General features: G+C 43.3%; 1 protein-coding gene across 1 annotated transcript; it reads right to left on the bottom strand.

Moving 5' to 3' along the window:
* Positions 1-5,362: 5,362 nt before the first annotated feature.
* On the bottom strand, positions 5,363-9,265 carry LOC103721668 (phosphatidylinositol 4-kinase gamma 8-like). Its single transcript, XM_026810242.4, has 2 exons — positions 8,916-9,265; positions 5,363-7,419 (listed from the first exon to the last, which is right to left on the bottom strand). Exon 2 carries the CDS (start codon positions 7,335-7,337, stop codon positions 5,673-5,675), a length of 1,665 nt encoding a protein of 554 aa, XP_026666043.2. The 5' UTR covers positions 7,338-7,419; positions 8,916-9,265; the 3' UTR covers positions 5,363-5,672.
* Positions 9,266-23,340: the final 14,075 nt, after the last annotated feature.

Below are 23,340 nucleotides of genomic sequence, written 5' to 3'. Positions count from 1 at the left end.
TACTTGTGGCCGGCGGCCTCGGCCAAATGCGCCTCGGAGGCGTGCAACTCCGACCTCGCCAAAGTGTGCGCGGCCCTCTCCTCTTCGAGTTGATCGACTGCTAATCGCCGCTCGGCCTTGGCAGCCTCCATCCGTGCAACGGCCTCCAGCCGCATGGCCTCAGAATCGGCAAGGCTCTTCTCGGGCATCTCCAGCTGCCTTTGGCCCCTCCGAGCCTCATTCTGGCATTCTGAAGCTATGAATACCAGCGTGTCGATCTCATGGAGATGCTGCAGGAAAAACAACGATAAGTGAAAGTGAAGAAAATGTCAATAACCGAAGCAAAAACGAGAAGGCGACTTACCCGGGCAGCATTACAATAAGTTTGGTCGACAAGATCGCCAAGATCAACAGATTCGAACTCGGACCGGTCGGCTGGAAGTAACGCGCGGCGAAATACCTCACGCGCGATATCGCTATCGCGGAGGGCCGAACTGCCCTCATGAATTGGAGACTCCGGGTTGCCAGATTCCCTCTTGGAGCGATCTCCGACCCCCAACGAGCTCGGCCCGCCCGGGCTCACGACGGCGGGACGGGACGCGCTCGGGACCCCAGGGCCCCTGCTCGGCTGGGGGCCTGAGTGCCGCAGACGGACGACCGGCCGATCTGCCCGTTGAGAGATGGGGACGGGGCAGGCTGGAGGCGCCAAGTCCGTCGCCCTCTTAGAACCCGAGCTCGCATGCTCGGCGGCTGGAGCCCTTTCCCGGATAGACCCGGACGTTCCGGCCCCAGAGCCCCCCCGCCTCGGTAGGAGCAGAAGTTGAGGCCGACCTGGCCTTCTTCCTAGGCTCGAGAAGAGCCCTGCTAGCCTCGGCCGCCCTCCTCTTCAGTCGGGCGAAAAGTGCGGTGTTGCTGGTCACCATGTTGGAAATGTCTGAAAAGAAGAAAAAATTTCTAAGTATCTAATCAGCACCCAAAAGAGAAGGAAAGAAGCGAATAAGATAAAAGACAGCAAAATAAAGAAGGAGCAGCATGACTGCTTTTACCCTCGTGGCGCGCCGAGCTCAAGCCGACGTTCACCAGGGCCTCTTCGCTCAGGAGGTCGGTCAGAAGGATATCTTCCCCGAGGCCATGCAGAGCATCAAGAACCCTCTGCTCGTCCGCCGAAAGCTGGGGGAGCTTATTGAGGACCTTCAGCCGGGGATGCCCCCATCTCGAGTCAAATCCCCACGTGAGCTCGGAGGAAAGAAAGAAAAATCTCCTCTTCCACTCATGGATGGAGGAAGGGGCATCTCGGAAGAGTGACCTACCACCTCGAAAGGCGAGATAGAGCCACTCTCCGTCCGCCGATTTTAACTTCAACATGAAGCACCGGCGAAAGACGTTCACCGAGATCGGTATCCCATGCGCAAGGCAAAGGGACAGGAGTTCCACGAGTTCGGAGCGAGTTGTGCTGGGACAAGCTGGTATGCCACCAGCAACTCGTTCACAAACTCATGAAGAGAAAACTGCAAGCCGGCCCAGAGTGTCTCAATATACACCCTGATCCGACTTGAAGGAGGTCTCATCACCCGGTCCTCCGACCCTGCAGGTTCGAGACGAAATCTGGGCCGGAAGAAAAATCGAAAACGGACCAGCTCCAGTTCCTCCTAAGTCAGGCTAGACCCGACCTCACCTGGACCACAACCCATCCCAGAAAAGGAAAGATGGAGAAAGAAACAAAGAATGAAGGAGAAAAGAAGAAGAAGAAGGATCCTCTGAGCCAACGTGGGAAATGACCTCAAGTAATTTCGCCGGAAATCACCTCAGGGCGCCACCGAGAAGACTCGGTTGCGACTGTGAAAGAAGAGAAGAAACAAAGGAAACAAAGGAGAACAGCAACTGCAATAGCCAAACAAGACCTTTCTAGGGCTAACTCAGGGGGTTTATATAGAGCCTCCCGACGGCCCAGATTGGCAGGTCGAGATCTTGCCCTCCGCCCAAATTTCGCCACGTGTCGGCCCCGAAGACCGAAGCAACATATTTAATCTGGATCGACGCTTTGAATATAGAATCAAGGCGGCGTCCCATCGGATCCCGGAGCCCCATCATGAGCCCACGACGCGAGGCAACATCGAAAGGCGAAAGGGCGTCGTCCCGTCTCCTCTCATTAAGAATCCCCCAAAGCACGCGGAGCACCAGAATAATTTAAGGCTCCCTGGCCTCCACTAATGCAATAAAGGCAACTACTTTCCACACTCGAGCTCGCAAACGACTCGAACTCAGAAGTCGGAGGGTAGTGTTGGAGGAAAATAAATCGCCCCGAAGCACGTGAGCACATCGTCAGTACGTGATTGGAGGCGCCCGATCCGGGCACCCGACTTGGAAGCGCTCGAATTGGAGGCGCCCGACATGGAGGCACCTGACCTGGAGGCGCCCGGCCTGGAAGCGTCTGACTTCAAGATGCCCAACCAAAAACCCGACTTCAGGGCTCTCGACCTGGCACCCGGCCAGGTGCCCGACTCCTATACGCCCGACCCGGGCACCTGACCTCAGCATCCTTGACCTCAGAAGCCCGACCTCACTATCCACCTGCTGCGGTCATATCCTTCTGCAGCTCGACCGAGAACAATGCCCTGCTACTGCTGTCAACAGTTAATGCGCATGGCCTCCGTTGATCTCCGGCTCACTCAACAATCAATGCGCATGCTGTCTATGGATCTCAAGCCCTCCACGGCAAACAGTTGACCCACTCAGCTATGTCCGATCAGCCACGATGACTCATTGGCTCCGATCTGATCTCCCACGATAATGCATTAATTTACATGATCGTGCATTAATTCATGCGATCATGCTCAATCATGACGGTAACCCGTTCGCCCCGTCACATCACAGGTACACCTGTACCCCTATATAAAAGAAAAATTCCTCCCTCTTAGAGGGGGCTGGACTCTGAAACTCTGGGATACATTTTCTCTCCCTCCACACATTTGCTCCCTCTGACTTAAACATTGGAGGGCCGGCGCTGGAAACCCCGGCCACCGGCTTTTTGCAGGTGCCTTGGAGGACGCCGCCCGCCGACGGACCGCCACCCGCCATCTCACGCCGGAGCTCCTCCTTCTCAGCCACTGGTCGCCTCCGGGTCCAAATTCCAGCAACAGTTGGCGCTAGAGGAAGGACCCGAGTTGTGGCCATGAAGTTGAGAAGCAAAGGAGCCTCCAATGCCTTCCGGCGTCTCTCACCAAGTCCTCATGAGCATGAGATATGATTTGAGTAATTACCGAATCCGCCACACTATCAGCCCTTGCACGTTTGGGCCAAGATCCTTACTTTTGCGTTGCAGATTCCTATATCACCGTGGGTGGCAGCCATATCATCCATCTTGAAGCATATTATTTATCTTGCCATCTCCAAGATGGATGACATAGCGGCTATTTGCAGAAGCATAGAATTCTACCATAAAGGATCCAAACTGCTCATTTTCATTACTTGCAAGAGGCATAGATCGCAAACACTGCATAAGAGCCAACTTGGATCTTGACTTCTACTAGTTGAGGATGGTGATAGAAAGCATAGAACCCTCTCTCTCTCCTGCAGCCCTGCTTAAGTTTGAATATTGGACTTGCCAGTGATTACATTCTCAGGAGAATATTTTGATGTTTACTTCAATCTATTATGCCGAATGATTCTGGATATTTGAAACGAGTTAAAAATAAATAATGAAGGATGACGTTTAGGCCAGTATCCTTTCAAAAATGGTGCGTAGTTCAAGATGGGGGAAAACGCAAACAAGTTTTCCTACGTTCATAAGTGAACAGACATCTTCAATTAATCAACCTCCAGTAAGATAAAAGGAATACATCTTTCAAAATATATAAAGAAAAGGCCAGCTCGTAGCCAAATCAAGACAAAGATAGGGTCTAGAGAGAATATCGTCAAGTGTAGAGCAGTAGAAGGGAGTTTCCTCGAGACATTATATCACCAGACTACTTGTTTTTCCATAAGAGAAGGCTAGGAGATCAGCTGCATTAATGCTTGGACTTTAGTTTGACCAGTTTTTTTTTTCGATTTTATATATTTTAGTACAAAATTTCGGTTGGTAGAATAGTGTTAAGTTGGATAGACAACTGAAGGGAAGTCCACATACATGGAGTGCCCATACTAACTCAGACCGCCTAATTTCTTGTAGTGTATGAGAGTCAAAAGAATTATATTGCAACTTACAAGTACTGGACAAGCGAACTCAGGTGCACATTTTAGGCACTTAAGGGTTGTCCAAACTTAAGAGGATTAAGCATGGAAATTCTTGGGAAATACCTTCCAAGATTTGAACCAGAACATTAACAAGTACTTGTCTCAATAGTGGTATCTCTTTGCTTAGCAAATATTTTAGGTTCAATTCTTAGGTGGTGCATTTATTGTATGGATTAGTCATGTTCATTGAAAAAGATTGGAACCGGAAGTTCATCCATTTCAAACTCAACAATGGATGCAACTATCAGGCTCCATATCCGGCTTGCGAGTGTTTATATATACGCAAAGAGGATGAGGAGGAGGAGAAGGAGAAGAAATTATTCTACTTTCCAAATTAAAATACATTGCTCTAAAATATCATACAGACTTATATACACATAGTTTTGCTCTAAAATACAGACTTACATATCATACGTTGCTCCATAATATCATATTGGAGTTTTAACTTAGAAAAAAGATTTAAATTTAAAATAAATAAAAAATAAACTGGTCTTATCTCCTAAATTTTATATAATTTAAAAATTTTAAAATAATTATCCTTCTCTTGAGGCACTTCTTTCAGAAGAATTGCGACTCTTTGGAAAAAAATGTTGGTTCTGACTTCTATAAAGATGCGATGTTTTCGAAATATCGTGTACTTCGGAAACACCACACTGTATTGGTCACTGGATAGTTTATAAATAGGCTCAGGGTCCAGTGTGTTGGATTACTCAATTCACATTACTACTTCTTAGCTTTTTGAGATGAGACAGATAATTTATTTCTTTTTTTCTCTTTTCTCTTCTTCCAAGCCTCTTTCAAATTTTCTTTTTCATCTAGGCATCTGAAGGAGTCGGTTGGATCAAACCTCTCCAGCGATTATACTCATTAGAGGAGGATCGGGTTGAGTGGAGTTGTTATACTTTGGGGACGAGATCGTCGCTGACCTATACGTGCGGGGTGAATCACATTCTTAGGACAGTGTATATCACACGTATCAATCTAAGCAAGCTTTTTCAATCTTTTGATTTTATCCTAGTAGCTTATTCTTTTATAATATTTTTATAAAATAAAAATATAGCAGTTTTAAGCAAAATAATTCCAATATATTGTACATACTTATATACACATGGTTTTGCAAGGATGTTCAGAGAATGAGGATCAAATAATCATGCCAATCGGCGGACACGGAAAATAGTCCAAAAGTTTTCTTTTTTGCCAAGAGTTTTTTTTTCTACCAAATACAAAGTAAGCTTTTGGTGATTAAGTTTACATCCTCATGAGAAACCATCAAATGACCTACCAAGGTATGTTCAAGCCGGTGGCCCACACCGATGTGGTATGTGGAGTTCCTACATCAAATGACCTTATGGTACACGAGCTAACGTACGTACAATTTTGCTACGGCCCTCATCCAATAAGCATAAAAGCTCCTACAATCTACTGGCTTCAGCCATCCTTCTGCCCCTCTCCCCTGTGTCTCAAAACTTGCATGAGGTCCCCAGTCTTTGCTGCTTCAACCCCATGCTCTTCCTAGCCTCAAAAGCATCAGGCAGCAGCTGCTCAAACCTCTCCAAAAACCGCCCCCATTCCTCCTCACTCAACCCCTCGAAAGTAATGCTCTTAGCCCCCAAGCCCCCAACCCCCTCGCAACTAAAACCTGCTGCTGAGAAGCTTACACTCTTTGCAATGCCTCCCAACTTGGTGCCGCCATCACCCTCCTCGTCCCCCTCATCTTCATGCAAAGGGACCAAAACCTTCCGATTAGTATCTGCATTCGCCGTCGGATCCTTCGGTGTCTTGCTCTGGAGCAGGAGAGGAATGTCCAGCACCTCGCTGCTCTCCGAGAACCCTCTGTCATCGCTTTCCATTTCGAATTGGAATTGTTTGGACTCATTGCCTTCGAGTACTACTTCCTCGTCGTCAGATGACAGTGTGGTGCTGTTCATGGAATCCTCGGCCTGCTTGCAGAGTGTCTCAAGCATGCTCGGCCCTTCTTCGAGGCCGGAGAACTCGCGGGTCATCATGTCTCCGATGTCGGCCAGGCAAAGACCAGCAGCAAGTGCTCGTTTCAAGAAGATGCTGCAGAGAACCAGGATTCTTATGGCCGACTCTCTCAGGGATGGCAGCTCCGCCCGGAGGAGCTCGGCGTCGCGGAACGGGTCCAGTGCTGATACGTACTCAGCTTCGTGCTCGGAGAATGGCACGGCGGCCTGCGGCCAGTGGAGCCACTCGAAGTAGGGGTCGTCGAGGATTTCCGGCAGGCAGAGCCCATGGTCGATGGGCACCAGCTCTGTCACCGAGTCGTTGCTGTAACTGTCATAGCTGTCGTGGCATCCGTGGCTGCCGGTCGGCCTTTTCTTGACGAGGATATTCCCGGCATGGCGGTCGATGTTGAGGAGTCTGATGTCGAGGATGCCGATCCGGTGCACCGACGACACGGAGAACCGCGACGGCCCGAGCTCGCCGGCGTCGAAGTCGTGGGGCACGAACCGCTGGATGGACGCCGTCTGTCTCGCCGCCTGTGAGTTGGTGCCGGAGGCGAACGCAGGATGGGATATCTTGATGAGGGCGGTGGGAGGGACGCCGGAGAAGCTGCCGTGGTCGAGGAGGTAGGCAGCCACCTCGCGCACCCCGGTCTCGCTGGCGCGCACCGAGTGGCGCGACCCGGGCCGGCCGAGGATGCCGATGGGCAGTGGCTCGTCGTCGATAGGCTTGACAATGACGAAGCTCTCGCCGGAGCGGTTGCGGAGGTAGTAGGCCCCGCTGAGGCCGTTGGTGACGGGGACCGGCTGGGTTCCGGAGGCCATGGCGATGGCCACCTCAACCACGAGGGCGCGGACGCCGCAGGCGCGGCGGCCGCCGACGATCTCGATGCGGGCAATGTGGTCGGGTGGCTCGTCGGGGCTGGCGGGGGCGGTGGCGGAGGAGAGGCAGGGGGTGGAGACGCTACGGGGGAAGTTAGGGGATGGCATGATGGGGAGGGCGGAGTAGGGGGGGTCGGGGTCGAGGAGGGCGGCGTCGGGGTGGGGGAAGGAGCGGAGGCGGCAGCGGCGGTTCCAGATGGGGGGCTTGAAACCGTGGCAGTGGTCGACGGCGACGGCCATTGGAGATGGTCTGAATTGGTGGCAGGGGTTGGTAGGCATGCATGAGTTACCTTACGGGCTGGGACTGTTAGTGTAACTTCGGTTGCAAAATTCCTATGGAGGCATCATTTGCATTGGCAATCTGCAAGGGCCAATAGAAGGAAATGGCTGAGACGAGAACGTATTTTGAGTTGATTAGCGAGAAAGGGAGATGTAAAAATTTTACGGATTTACTGGATGGAATTGGAGGGTAGGTCCACTGGCATAGCTATTTCATGCTTATTAATACCTTAATTTATAGCAGCAATCCAACTAAAGAATGAGGCAATATAAGTGGAGAAGTGAGATGAAAAACTAAATTAGTTTGCTAAGTGTAACTAATATGATATATTCTTATAGATTAAGGTTGTAATTTATGTCAGCAAATGATTTCTAATTGCAATGAAATGAAACCCCTGTGGCTCCATAGAGTGCACATATATAATAAACTTTGTAAAACTAGCATTGTTACAAGTCTCAGTAAAGAGTCTAAAGACGATAATAAATGAACATTGAAAATAGTCCAAGTAGAAAAGCTTAATAGATCTAGACACGATTTTCCAGTTTTCCCTTAAATAGGTGATCTTTTTATGGATCATTGCATATTGTGCTTTTCTTTTTAACTCACATGCAGGTTATCGAATATCAATTATCGTTTCTGATCATTATAAAGTTAATATAATAAAACTTAGCTTATTAAATTATACAATAATATACATATAATATTTATAAAGTAAACATTAATTTTCATAAATAGACTATTTGAAATTAATTAATAAAATAGTGACGTGACAGTAAAAACTTTTAACCTCAAAATTTCAGAAGATATTATAAATTTTTATTAAACATAATATTTACAATATTTAGGCCAATACTTATAGAATAGGAAATTGGAATAAAAGTTTGAAGAAAGCCAAAGCCTTTTTGTTCTATTAAAGTTTTTTAAGGCATAAAATTTTCTATTCAAGCTACTTCAGAGCACATAAGGTCAACAAAACTCATTTAATTGGCAAGTATATTTTCTATTTTTTAGGAATTTTACTTTTTTACTTTATTGGCTGCTTCATGATTAGCGTGGCATTCTAGACTGCTGGAATCTAATATATTAAATTTTAAAAATTTTAATGTTTAATAATTGGAAAAAAATCTAAGGCTTGTGGTTCATCAAACTACTATTTGATAATAAATTATGGCAACTAATGGACTATACAATAAACTATACATGTCTGGCTACACTAACCCCTCCTATGTAAAATGGCATATACAACAATGTGTTAGACAATCAACTAGTCTATAAGCATATTGGTTGATCTACACTCTTAGTACGAGCCCTTGGTTGTTTAACAAAATTAGGGAAAACTAATTAGACGAGCAAACTAGTTAACACAAGAAAATTTTACAAGCTTATGTTGTTTGTTGTGCCAAAACCGAAAAGAGATCATCACTAACTAATTAATAACAACAAAAGAGAACGATAAGTAGAAAGGTCATTATCATAGCATATCCTCATTGAAATAATTTGATTGGTTGGTCTATATCAATAACTAGATTCACTTTCAGCAAGAAAGAGAGAGAGGGAGAGAGAGAGAGAGAGAGTACTTTGTATGATGTTGAAATATTTCTTGCTTCTACTTTATCTAAGTTCTAAAGGATGAGAGCAGCAACCCCGAGAGAAGCTGTCAATGTTGGTGAAGGAAAGGCTTGGCATTCCTCAGGAAAGGAAGCGAGCGAGAGATAGCAAAGCAAAGGGAGCGAGAGATGTACTGTCTTCCACCCCACCCCCTCCTCTACCAGGGCCCTCGATCCAATATCGATAACCCTTCCCCACCTCGTTCCTCCTCTCTCCTCTCTCTCCTCTCTCTCCTCTATCTCCTCTCTATGCCTCCTTGTTTCCTCCAACCCCCTTTCCATATAACGTCCAAGGGGTTGGATACCACCCGACTCCTGCACCTCTCAGCCAAGATAAGACTCCCAAGCCTATTATTGGAAAAATGACATAATTAAGACATAATGTCTTTTAATTTTTTTTATTTTTTGGCCTTTTGAGGATATTTTAATTTAATCTTCCTTAGTCAACTCTTGTTCGTTATTTGCGGTTATTATGGGTGTGAAGGGAGAGATTATCGCATGGTTCTCCTGACCGAGAAAAGTGGTTAACCAACTATGGTCCGATCTCTATGGATAAAATATAGACAAATTTGCTACAAAAGAGAAAGAAAATTTATGTTAAAAATTATATTGAAATGTATAATTTATTTTATTTTTTTAATTTTCTTTTCTATTTGTACTTTTGTCATAAAAGGAAATGAGTTGCAACCATTTCTTTCAAGAGTATGATTATAATGCCATTGATCATGATTATGTGGAAATTGAAATAGATTAGATAATTATACTCCCTCTTATGAATGGAAGGCATGGATTTATAAAAGAAGGAAGTGCTTATGAATCGAAGTGTATTTTGATTCTAGTTAGGAAATGATAACGTATGCTCGAGTGGAATAAAATTTCATCCACCACCTCTTGTGCTTTCTATTGGTTAATGATTCACCACATTATATGTACCCATTCTTAACCAAGTGTCAAAACTCTGACTTTTGTATAAATGGAAAATGGTATAGGCGCATGAGGCTTTAAGCCCATCCTAGTATACCAAATTCTTGCGTGTGTTGCAATTTCCATACATAATTTTATAGTTACTTGCATATTTTAATATGAGAAAAAAAAAAATCAAAAGAACACACCCAACAGTTATGAATTGTTTGTTAGGAAAGAATACACTTTTGTCATAGTCATAACATCTCAATGTCAATCATCCCACCTGACTATGATTCTAAAGAATAAGAAAAAGAAATTATTAAATATATGTCATTCAATTAAAAAAGTAGTTTGGCTTCGATAGTCTTTTCTTCTAAATACTAGATATTATTGGGCCAAGAGAGAAAATATTTTAGAATTTAAAAGATAAAAGTATGAAAAAAAAGATTCTTAAAGTATGTAATTGGTGATTAAAAATTGTACAAGTTAAGACTATATGAATACATATATAAGTATATAAGTCATAAATATCAATACCATGTTGACATTTTTATTAGGAGGCTTTAATTTGTAAATAGACAATGAAGGATATCTTTGGTGGGGCCAAGATTTTGCAACTTTTGAGAAAAAATATTGTTTTTGCTAGAACTATTTCTTTTGCTTTCTTTGGTGCGATAGAGCATATTTGCTCTACACCTATTGCATGAAAATTGTGAAATTTTTTATACAAAAATAATATGATTTAAGATATAACAAATATCAAAGATGTACCATGTGAAAGCATTCACACCTTAATATATGAAACATAAGTTAAACCTTGGAGCTATTTCATAAATATATAATTGTTCAATAACTTAATCAATAAGAAACTATACTAAGTCAATAAAGACTATAATAAACATAAGAAATTCTTGCATATTAGATTATCTCTACCTTTATTTCTTGAAATGATATCAATTTAGTTTTCAAATAATTAAAATATATAGTGAAAAATTATGAATAATAAAAGAGCATATAACTAAACTATTCATCAAATAGCTGTAGAAGAATCTAAGCTTTATGTTTGAAGTTCTTAGGCTACCAACACAAACATCCAAATCCATAATCTATGCTTTAGATCACAAATATATTATCCAAATATTGTGTCTTAAAACCATTTAAATTAGTGACTATATGAACTACCATCATATTAAATGTCTACTTTGTTCTACCTAGATCGGAAGTTCATTCTTCTCACAATTTTTATTCATGCCCGACCCAAACTTACACTCTATGATCCATAAAATTAACTGCTTGTATTCTCCTAAAGTAAAGTTACCTAAAATGGACATGATATTAAATTTTGTTTAAATTTATGCGTCAAGTGACTTAAACTCTCCAATACCCTTGAATTTTCACTTTCATATCTCATCTCAATCATGACTTGTAATCCTACCTTAATTTGGACCATATATCTAATTAAAGCAAGTTTCATACCTAGAGTTCTTAAGAGACTATCTTAATTCTATATCAATCTATTACTAACTAAAGAAGCAATTTAGCTCGTCTCCTAATGTGCACCATAGTATATAGAAGGCAAATGCATGTCCTATGGGATATATAACATCTCACAGATTGTCTTATCTAACTTGCTCCTGAGAAATAGGGGAATGGATCATGGAGGCCATGGGATCTATTATGATACATATCCTCCTAATAACACATTATTACAAGACAATGGGAATGGGAACTTTTCATTCTAGCTAGTTAAGCATGATTCGCTGTTATCTATTTTTTTTTAGGATGGTATAATGCCAATTTTGCTATCTTTTCATTTTTTTTTCTTACTTTATTTTGCTTTATTAAAAATATTTTTCTAGTCAAACTTTTATATGACATGGTATGTTGGTATATATATATGGTATATATATATGGGTGTAGATTGTTATTTGCTTGGGTTTAAATGTCCAGCATTAGGTGATAGTATAGACATTTGTCCATTGCATCATTTACGTATAGACAACCATTTGTGTGTTAAACCATTGCACATACTAAAGCATCCTAAGGAATTAATGTTTCTAACTTTATATGCGTAGACTACCTCTGGTCAAATCCTTCTCTCTCTTATGTCATAATCATCAACAATCAAATGCTAGGGCCACTGCCCATCTACTCTTTCCACTTAAAATAATCAAGTATTTGTTGACTAGATCTCAATCATCCATTAATTACTTTTTTCTCCTAATTATAATATGGTTGGCAAATAAGCAAGCAGTTTATGAGGCAGCTCATGTTCGGCTCAAAATTTAGCACAAGTTTAGCATGAATGATTAGCAAGCAAGCTAGAGCTAATCTCAGTGACGTAGGCTTGAGAACAAGGAAGACTTGGGATCCAACTATGCATGGTCCATATAAGTGAGGAAGCGAAAGGTTTGCTTAATTTGGGTTGTGGAAGCATTAGAATAAGGATGCCTACGATAAGAGATAACCCAGAATGCAGACTGCTAGGATAAGTCAGTCAGGACCCAATCAAGGTCTCTCGTATATTGGAAGGATTGGATTTCATTAAAATTAAGAAACCTTCTTCTAAGTTTCTTCTCAGACTTCTTGTGTGGTGTGAGGCTAATAAGAACCAGTGGTGCCAAGCCATAGTTCAAGAGGAGATACTAGCAAAAGACCTAGATTCTTCTACCAAGGCCCTGTGAAGACCAGATGTACGTACGTATGAGGCTAAAGATCTAGCAGAAAAAGATGATGCGAGGCCTTTTGGTTATCCTTTTGACCTTCTCCTATTTTAATTTATGTGCTTCTTCAAGTTTTTAATCATTCTCGCTTCTAGTTTACTTTTTTTGCTTCTAGTTCTTGTTTCTAGTTCTATTTTTGTTGTACCATTTCGATCTCGTGTGGCTAAGGTTCCTCTAAGACTCTTTACTTTCATTAGATTTGGCATTAGAGCAACATTTAGATTGTTAGTTTTTTCTTTCTCAGACCTTGTGATACATGCATGCTTTGGTGCCATTTGGTATCGTTTCTATTTTTAATTTAAAAATTGAAAAATAAAAATTTTATTTCTATGTTTCTAATTTGTAAATATATTAAATATATTTCGTCATAGTCAATTATTTTTTAAACAAACATATCAATCACGATGGGCATGATAGTAGTTGCAGTGCGGCAGTGAAAATGGTGATGGTATTAGTAGCAGGTATGATGGTCGTATAACGGAGATGGTAATGATGGCAGTAGTTAGAGGTGGGCATTGGGTCGGGCTGCTCATGGCCCGGCACGAAACGGGTCGTGCCAGGCACAGCCCGCTTCTACAGTAACGGGCCGTGCTAAGCACGGCTCATAAAAAGGGGCCGGGCTGAGTTAAGGATTTCTGGCCTGCTGGTCGAGCCCGGCACGACCCATAAGGGCCTGGGCTGGCAGATTCGTAGGCCAAGCACGGCATGGCCCGCGGGCTAGCCCGGAACGGCCCATAAGGGCCTGAACCGGCCCAAAATATCTCTCAAATTAGCCGTTTTATGTATGTTGGGAGGGGCAAAATGGATAAAAAGCCACAAATAGCCATTATGGGCAAAAAAAAATAGTCGTTATGGGCCACCTATAATGACTTTTTTTTTGGACAAATGGGCCGTGCCAAGCACGACCCGTGCCGGGCCCGGCATGGCCCGCCACCCCACGGGCCTAGGGCCGTGCCAGGCACGGCCTGTTCAGTAAAAGGCCGGCCAGGCACGGCTCATTTGGTCTGTGGCCCGGTGGGCCTGGGCCGGGCCGGGCCCGGCACGGCCCGATGCCCATCTCTAGCAGTAGTGGTGTGGTGGAGAAAACAAATATAACGACTGTGAGGGCACCAAAGAAGTGATGTAGGCAACAGATATGACAACTATGGTATGATGAAGGTGATAGTGACGGAGATTGTAATAATGGTGGGGCACTAGTGATATAGAGATGGTGGTGACGATGGTAGCAGTAGAGGTGATGTCAAGCGTGGTAGTGGTATCAATAATGATAGCAGTGACAGTAGCGATGGTGGGGCAATATTGGTGGTTATGGTAAAAATCAGGATTTTTTTTTTTGAAAATATTGAAAGTAAGGTTTTCTTACTTTCACTTTTCTAGAAATATTTATTAAAAAATAAAAAATCAAAACAATATTTCTAAATATGTTTTTGTGTTCCTATTTCTATAATTTTATTTAAAAAATAAAAATAAGAAATAAAAGTGATGCAAATAGGTCTTTAGTGTAGGAATCCTGGTTTTCCTCAAACTTGAATCTTATTTAATTCCTATCCATTCTTATTTGATTTCAAAAAAAATGCTTTAAGATATCTAGTCTCTTTCAAATTCTTAATTAACTTTAAATTCCTAGTTGTTTTCAAATTCTAACTTATTTTGAGCTCCTAGTTGTTAAAGAATTTTGTTTCTTTTTTTTTCTCGCTTGAGTAAGTTTTGAGTGCGATATAACTCTCCTTTCTTTGCATCCTCTTATTTATGTTATTTCTCTTGAGAGCCACCACCACCTTGCTATATTAAGATTAATTTTGATAACGGTGTACAAGCGAGAGAAGCTTTTGGTAGCGCAGGTTTTATCATAAGGGGTGCTAATAGGACCCTTATAGTTGTAGAGGTGTTAAGATTTTTGATACTACTATTCCATTAGTCGAATTATGAGCTAAATGGGAGAGACTGACTTATGCTATACAGAGTTTGAGTGCTTCTCACATTTATTTAGAGAGAAATTCCTTTACGGTTATTGGATGGCTATCGGATCCACCGTCCGTTGATGCCAGTACGCACCTCTTTTTAAATGATTACGGACAAATGATGTGTGCATTACTTTCTATTAAAGTTTCACATATCTATCGGGCAGCTAATAGTGCCACAAATTGGATGGCAAGTTATGTGACCAATCATACCAAATCTACACTATAGGATTCTTTAACACGTCTTCTATACCAATTTTTAGATATTTCTATTTTCTGATTTTCACGAATGTATATATACTCATCTTAAATAATTTATTCATCCATTTTATCAAAAAAAAACAAAAGAAAAAGAAAACTCTCCTTTCCAATTCCACGTTAATTTGTTCGGGTCCAACCAAGGTCGTCTTAATATTCGTTGCAACCTAAGCCCAATACAGCCTTCCAACACAAATAAACCCTGACCTCTGGCTTGTATGTTTCTCCCAAGGGGCATCAACTATTTGCAGCCAGCCGAAACTGAGCAAGCATCCCAAAGCAACTCAGATCCAACGATCACCTATTAGACTTGGTTGAACCGTGTAGAAGGATTTACTCTTAACAAGAATTTAACAGAATATGAGCTTAATTGAACCAGAAAAATTCTTTGTTAGAATTGGTACCTAAAAATGACCAAGAATTCAGGGGGGAAAAAGGGTAAAAGTAGAAAGAGGTAAACCAGAGAGGAGGACAAAGTCTAACCAGCAAAGAAAGCCAACATGCATGGCCCATGATAGCCGAGTATTCCAGCATGAATCCTATGGAACGTAGCAAAAAGTGGTAGCAATCGCAGATGAAGTTAACATCTTGATGTTGGCCTCCAATGGGCCATAAGGGAGAGCGAACTGGTAGAGCAGCAATTGCTATTCTAAACATTAATTAAGGGTATCATCTTTCACCTTCCTACAATCATTTTGATTGTGTCCATCATCTTTTGCACCAATTGATACTTGACATATCAACTTAAAAATTAATTATTGTTTTAGAGGAGACAATACATGTAACCAATATCCTATGAAGGTCTAAAAATCATTTAGAAAGAGGTTTGCCTCCTTAAAAATGATGAGTTCAACCCAATAAGGATGGTGACCAAAGGTAGCCCATGCCTTTTGTGTATATTTGAGGCTGGCTCATGCCTTGCTCGACTCAGCTTGCATTATAAGAATAGGTTGGGTTCAGCTCGGATTAAAACCTTTTAGTCCTATTTAAAATAGGGTTGAGCATGGTCTAATGATTTATAAGCTCCATGCTTATGTACATATATTTTTGGCATATATTACACAAATATAGTAAAATACGATACTAAAATGTGTCATTCATATAGGTAAAGATACTAATTGTTTGAGGAATTATTCTTCTGAGCCGAGCATCGACCAGTGTCTGGTAACCATAGGTGAGAGATGTCTCATCATTACTGTGATGATTCGTGCGGGCGTGTGTTTAGTCCCACATCAATTATTCGCTGGATAGATTTTGGGTACTTGTACAAGATTAAGAAACTCAAATGATACTTTTCGACTATTTTTTTGGATGAAATTTTACATGGTGACAAAATAGTATCAGAGCAGACCCAACCCATGACTTATGTAGACTGAGGGATACTGCAGCATAGATATATTTGAGTTGAGCTGACTACGAGTTGATTGTGATGTTTGTAATTGGATTTAGATAGAGTTAGATCTTTAGCTTCGGAAAAATATCGGAATTGATATATATTTAGTTTCATATTGATGATTTTTTGGATAGATTTTGGATGCGTGTGCAGCATCAAAAGGTTTAAATAATATTTTTTAATTAATTTTTTGTTTTTAGAGAATTAGTGGGCCTCATAGAGGTGAAAACCCGGAGTTATCTTTGTTCCTTCCCGAAGTAAAGAAAAGATTCCCGGGGAACAAAAAGAACCAGAAAAGGGATGGCATTGTGTTTGATGACTTCTTACCTTCAATTCCAAACCCACGCTGTCCTGTCTGCCCTTCTTCCCAGTCAAACATAGCATTTCTTCTCAAAAGGGTGAAGAATCCCGATAAACTCTACCACAAAGACTCCATTACTAGATACAAAGAGAGCTACCAGGACGCTTGCATTTTATAGAATCATGGCTGGAAGCTGGTGGGAGGCATGCATCTCTCTCACTCTCTCTTTAAGAATTAGTGGGAGGTATGCATCTCCTACTGAGACTTCCTTTTACTTCGCGTTATTTGTGAGGACCAGCCACATTAGGCTGGCCCGACCCCACACCAAGAGAGGGCCCGAAGGCCCTCTTCTCATTCGGAACACGGGAAGAGGAGGAAGAGTCCTCCTCCTCCACGGAAACTGATAAGCCTAGCCACCTTTTCGATCAAGCCCATCCGCCGCGAGAATCGCGGCGAAGAAACCACGATTCGAGTTTATCCCCCTCACCCTTGAGCTAATCTCCTTCGGAAAACCTCTATAAATCTCCCATCTCTTAGCAATCGACCGAGCACCTTCTCTTCCTCTTCTCTCATTCCTCTCTTCTCTTCCCTCCTTCTCCTCCTTCTCCGTTGGCCGGCGTGCCACCCCGGCCGAGCGCCATCCGAGGGTTCTTCTCCGTGAGTTGATCCTCTGTTCTGGAATCTGTTCAAGCGCGGCCGCCTCTATCTCGCCGGTTAAGCCGCCAACGGTCGAGATCTCCCCGTCCGCCACTCGCCGGTGAGTCTTCCTCCTCCTTGTCTTCATTCTATTGTTAAATAACTTGATTTCTTCCTCTGTTTGGCCCCAAACCGAGACCTCTTTTGGTCTCTTCTTCACGTCGGTCGCCGCAGCGGCCGCCGGCCGCCACTACGGTCGGATGGACGTCGACCGGTTGACCATCCCGCCGGCACCCTCTTCCCTACTCTTCTGTTCCTAGATAACCAGAGCATCCCTCCCTTTGTTTTGGCCCCACCACTGCGGCCAGCTGGCCGCCGGGCGACGGCCTCCGGCCACCCAGGCCGGCCACCCCCGCCGGCTCGTTCCTCTTCTCCCCGTTTAATTACTCCCTGTTCGTGGGAGTTTCACGAAGAGGAGGCCTACTTTGGGGCCGAACTGGGCCAAGCTTGGGCTCAGCGGCCAACTTGGCTCAGTTCAGTCGTGCTGGGCCCAGTTGGGCCATACCTCATTCCGGGCCCAACTTGGGCCCAAATCAGCCATGTTGAGCTCCATTGGGGCTGTGCCAAATATGGGCCCACTTCACCCATTTTGGGCCCTATTGGGCCATTGAGGGCCCAACCTAGGCCAGTTCAGTCGTGATGGGCCTTATTGGGCCGAATCCATTGCGGGCCCAGTCTAGCCACTTTGGGCCCTAATGGGCTATGCCCTTTTATGGGCCAATCGGGCCTTATTGGGTCGTGCTCATTATGGGCCGATTTTGGGCCCTTTTGGGCCATGTCCAATAATAATTTTAGATTTTTGCTTACTCTGGAATTAACAAAGAAGTTAACTATATTTTAACAGGTGAATCCGATCAGCCTACCTGAAGTAAGATTTAAAGCGAAAAGAGGTAAGTAACTTAATACTTCAAAGTGTATTTTTCAAAGTATTTGGCAAAGTATATTAATAGATTTAATTTTGAAATATGTTTTGCACTTAGTAAAATTGGTCAAGCATGTTAAACATTATTGAAAATTTTGTTATATGCTATGAAATCTGACCGGCAACCTATGAAATCTGTTTTTATATGCATGTATTCTTAGCATGGCTACGATTTATTCTGGCCTCGCCAATGGGGATTATTCATTGGACCTGTCGACGCGTATTCTGTGAAGAACCGGTTTCGACACCGTTGCCATCGGTGATTAGAATAGTGGTTTTTGGACACCGTTGCCGCCGGTGGTTAATAATAGTGGTTTTTGGCACTTTGTGCGACTCATGCCACTGAGTTACGTGGTCATAGCCTATTTATGTTGGAATTCTAGTGTCAAAGTTTTTATAAAAATATTTAGTAATTTTTTTTAAAAAATATGTTATTTGTGATTTATTTTTCAGTCATTATTTTGTGCTTTGATTAAATATCTGGCATGTTTTGACTCCACTCTAGAGTATTATGTTGCTTACTGGACTAGTGTAGCTCATCATTATATTTTCTCTATTTTTCAGATCTAGAGGCATGATTGCTTGGGACTTGGGGAGTGCATTAGATTTGGAAGACTTTGCTTAATTATTGGAATTTTAGTTAGATTAGTTTGGACATTTGAATTATATTGATATGTGCTATTTTGAATTATAAGACTGCTTTGAATACTTTAAATAATTATGTCAATTTTAAGCATTTGTATTTTCTTTGATATGATCAGCTGCCTTGCACGCCTGTGCAATCTGCCGTGCGGGCATGCGGTGTCTGTTACGCTCCGGGCTCGGGGCGTGACAGATTTGGTGGTATCGTAAACTAGGTTTTAGGATTCCTAGGATTCATTGGAAAGGTTGAGAGATGGAACTAGATAAGGAGATAATGTTAATTTGTTTTTGCTAATTCTTTCGTACTATTTTATTTGGATGATCTTATGACATTTGAGAGTGCCGCCTTGCCGTGTCCGTAGTCTGAATCAGATAGCTGGGGGCTCTCGGGGTAAAACCCCTACTAACCAAGCGACGGAGGCATCGCAAAGCCCGAGGCCCCAGAATGAGGCCTTTGGAATTCACCAAGAAGGAGGGGCTGGTCAATCAGCCATCAACCAGCCAACCCTGGGTCAATCGACAATGACTCCATAAATTGTCGCCGGGAATCGAACCCGAGTGCTCAAACTGATTGAAGAGGTTGTCGGGTTAGTATGCCAATAGAGGCAACAACCTCAACAATCAATCCAGCAGGATGTCGTTCCTCTTGAGCAAAGGAGTGTAGCGGAATTCAAGAAAATGGCTCCTTCGGCTTTTAAAGGCGCCACTAGTTCTCAAGAGGCCAAAGCTTGGATGGATGAAATGGAGAAAGCCTTCAGGGCAATGGAGTGCACTGATGAAGATAAGATCATATTTGCTATCTATATGCTTCAAGACCGAACTCATTATTGGTGGAAGTCTGTGGAGCGCACATTGGCACATGAACATGAGCCAGTTACCCTGGCAGAGGTTTTGCACAGCCTTCTACTCCAAGTATTCTCTTCTAGTCGGTTGAGGGAGCTAGAGAGAGAATTTCTCAATTTATCTCAAGGCACTATGACTGTGAATGAGTATGAAGCAGAGTTTGATCGGCTCTCTCGATTTGCTCCTACCCTCATTATGGATGCAGAGTTCAGAATGAGAAGATTTGAAGAAGGATTGAAACCTCACTTACGTCGGGGTTTTGCTGCAGTGCACTCAGTAAACTATGATGATCTAATAGACAAGGCCAAGAATCTGAAAATTGTCTGGAAAGAAACATAGGATACTAAATATAGAAAACAAAAGAAGAGAAGCAGAGATTATGATACTCGCAGTGGACAACATTCCATCTGTACCTCATGGTCATCTCTAGAACTTGACTCAAACAATAATTATCACAAAAATCTAGACCTCTGGAACTAATGTGCCTGAAGGGCAGAACATGACTTTCAAGACATGTAATGGTATAATAACTATTCTGAACCCTTTTGATGACATAGGCTTGCCTTAGGGTAACTCCTTGACCAAATAGGATTTAGAACCTCTAATTTTGAATATAAAGTATGCTAATTTTGAATATATAGTATGCTAGGGTGCTGCCATTACTGCAAATCTTCTCGGCAACACCAAGACAGGTTATGTTCTTTTAAACACGACTTCTCGTCCGACCTGGGAGAGGTGATCTAATTTTCATGGGAGTTGGTCTGAAGGTTATACCACTTTGTATGGAGGATGCATGGATTGCATGCTTTCTCCCATCTTTTCAGAAGATTTGTCCCTTCTCATTGGACTAAAATAAATGCACACTCTTTATAATGGTTGCTTTGACCAAATTATTTCAGAAAATTTTGGTTGGTGAGGCTTGCCTTGGCACTTGCTTCTGGCAGACCCTTAATATATGTAAAATTAGCCATTTATTTCATCAAACAGTTGATAGATAGCATCTTTAACTGTTGACAGTAAACATAAGTTACAGAGGATGTTTTGCATGCATTAAGAGGAATAAGAATTACTACATGTCATTTTTTTCACTGTTATTGAAATCTAGTCACCCTCCGACAGCTGTTTTTTTTTCTAATAACACAGATAATTTCATACCATTCTAGCACGAGTACATCTAACTGATTCCTCCATCTTGGGGCATACACCATCCCTGGTCGGAAGACAACCCCACGCAACCTTCCACAAGAACAGGGCGACTCATGAGTGACGGCGAAGCCTCTATAGCCGATTCCCATCAAATGATCGCAATGCCATAGCTCTGCACAGATTTCCAAGATCAGAGACCCTCACCTTGGATCTGCAGATCAAGCCCCAGATCTTTTTATGCCGTCCACCCCCTTTGGAATTGGCATGACTAGGATCCTCTGCCAATTGCTCCCCAAAGAGCCGTTGGACCATCGCTAGATCCCATCTCCGCTCCCTTAGGCTAAGAAGGTCACACCTCCTAAGGCCAGAGCTGTCTACATCAAACTTGGTGGGCCATAACCGCAAAGGTAGGTCAGAAACCTAGGTATCACATTGTACATCAATCGACTAGCCATCACCTACCACCTATTTGATCTGAGGTAGCACTCTCGGAGCACGGGAGCACATGTCGCGCTAGATAGAGGAGTGTCAATCATCCCAGAAGTCAGATACTATGGTCTGATTGCCATACTTGGCTCTCATCAAAAGACTCTATAGACCCTTAGGCTCAAGCATATACTCGGCCACATGTCTAGCCGCCAAAGCCTCCATCCTCATAAATAGAGAGAAAATGCCCAAACCCCCACTGGTACGAGGTTGATGGAGTACCTCCCAAGCCACTAGGTGAACAAACTCCCTTTCCGTTCTACATTCCCTGAAGAAAATTTCTGAACATCCGGTCCAATCTCAATAATGGTGTCTTCGGCAAAATAGTATTGGACAAGAGGTAGACCAGAACGAAGCTGAGGACAGATCTCACCAACGTCACTCTACCCATCATGGACACGGCACTCGCCTGCCACCCCTCAATCCTTTGACTGATGCTTTGCTCGATCTCACCACATTTTGCCCTCCGCAAACGTCTCCCTGTGATAGGTACCCCCAAGTACCTGCTACACCCAACCTACCCTCCAACCCCCAAAATCACCCTAATACAGCCTCTGAGAACAGGCTTGGTCTTGGGGCTGAAGTGGATCGCTGACTTTGCTAGGTTGACTCGCTAGCCTGATGCAGCACAGTAGTCCTCCAAGATGCCCTTGATTATTGTGGCACTCTATTTCGTAGCTCGAGCAAGAAGCATACAATCATTCACAAAAAGGAGATGAGAGATCGGATCAGCTATCGGGGCAGGCCTATAGGCCTCAATGACCTATGTTCGAGAAGCGGCCCGAAGGGCTCGGGACAAGGCATCAACGCAAATAATGAATAGGTAGGACGAGAGGGGGCAACCTTGTCGAAGACCAATAGTAGGGTTAAAGGAGCAGGTATGCCATTCATCAGGATGGCGAAGGATGGTGTCTAAACGCAACCCATGATACACCAGATCAAATCCTCATGAAATCGAAAGCTCTCTAGGGAATAGGAAAGAAAGCACTAACTTATCTGGTCGTAAGTCCTCTCCATATCCAGCTTGACAGCTATGAGACTCTATCGACACGAGGCTCTCTGCAGATCATGCATGAACTCTTGAGCGATAAGGATGTTGTCGGAGATGCTGCAGTCACCAACAAAAGCTTTCTGCTTAGGGCTAATAAGACTATGAAGAATTCCTCTTAAGTCTGGAGACCATGATCTTCGCAGTGGCCTTGTATAGGGTAGAACAATGACTAATAGGCCTGTAGTGGCATGGCTCGGAGCATCCTGCCTTTGGGAATCAAGATAATGAATGTCTTCTTCCATTCCCTCGGCATCAATGCCATGCCAAAGAATTGCTGGATAGAAGCCACCACCTCATGCTAGATAATTTCTCAGCACCTTTTGAAGAAGAGAGGGGGAAACCATCGGGGCTCGACGCTTTGTCCTCCGCCAATGATCAAAATGCCTCCTAGATGTCAGCAGTAACCATCCTGATGAGAGCCCCATCCTTAGCCTCTTAAACTCTTGCCTCTAGTACAGGGCTGAAAGCAGGATTTCCACCCTCAAACTGTAATAGCTCCTGACTAATGGCCTCGCATCCTCTGTCATCACTCCACTACTATCCTTGAGGCTCTAAATCCTATTTCTTTTCCTTCTAATCATAGTCGACCGATGGAAGAATTAGTGTTCCGATCGCCCTCCAAAATCCACTGCACTCTGGACTTCTACCTCCAAAAGGTGTCCTGTTGGCGTAGGAGAGAATGATGCACAAGCAACTTTGATCTTAGCTCTGATGATCCTCCATAGATAGACCCCCATTCCGCTCTTCCTTAGATTGGAGAGAGACAATCGAGTCTTTAGCCTCTTCCAATCTTCTGAAAATGTCCCCCATCTCCACTCTGTTCTACCTCCGTAAATGGCACCTAAGTAACTGTAGGTTACGGGTCATCCGATACATCGCATCGCCCTGCACTGCCATACTCCACACCTATCTGACTATGTTCTAAAACCTCAGATACGAAAGCTAGATTTTCTCGAACAGAAAGGGGCATCAGTAGGAAATGGGGGACTGCATGAATAAGAGGATCAGGCAGTGGTCCGACTAAGGCTGTAAATGGGTTGGGTTGACCCGTGACCCGACCCGATTCG

Source organism: Phoenix dactylifera, chromosome 17 (genome assembly GCF_051530095.1).
Source record: "Phoenix dactylifera cultivar Ajwa chromosome 17, Ajwa_hap1_PhDact_Kaust_v1.1, whole genome shotgun sequence".
NCBI lineage: Eukaryota > Viridiplantae > Streptophyta > Magnoliopsida > Arecales > Arecaceae > Phoenix > Phoenix dactylifera.
The sequence above is the reverse complement of the archived record's forward strand: the minus strand, read 5'-3'. Positions and strand labels throughout refer to the sequence as shown.

Excerpts from the sequence above, each read along its gene's own strand:
- LOC103721668 (XM_026810242.4), bottom strand. The coding sequence starts at position 7,337 with ATGCCTACCAACCCCTGCCACCAATTCAGACCATCTCCAATGGCCGTC.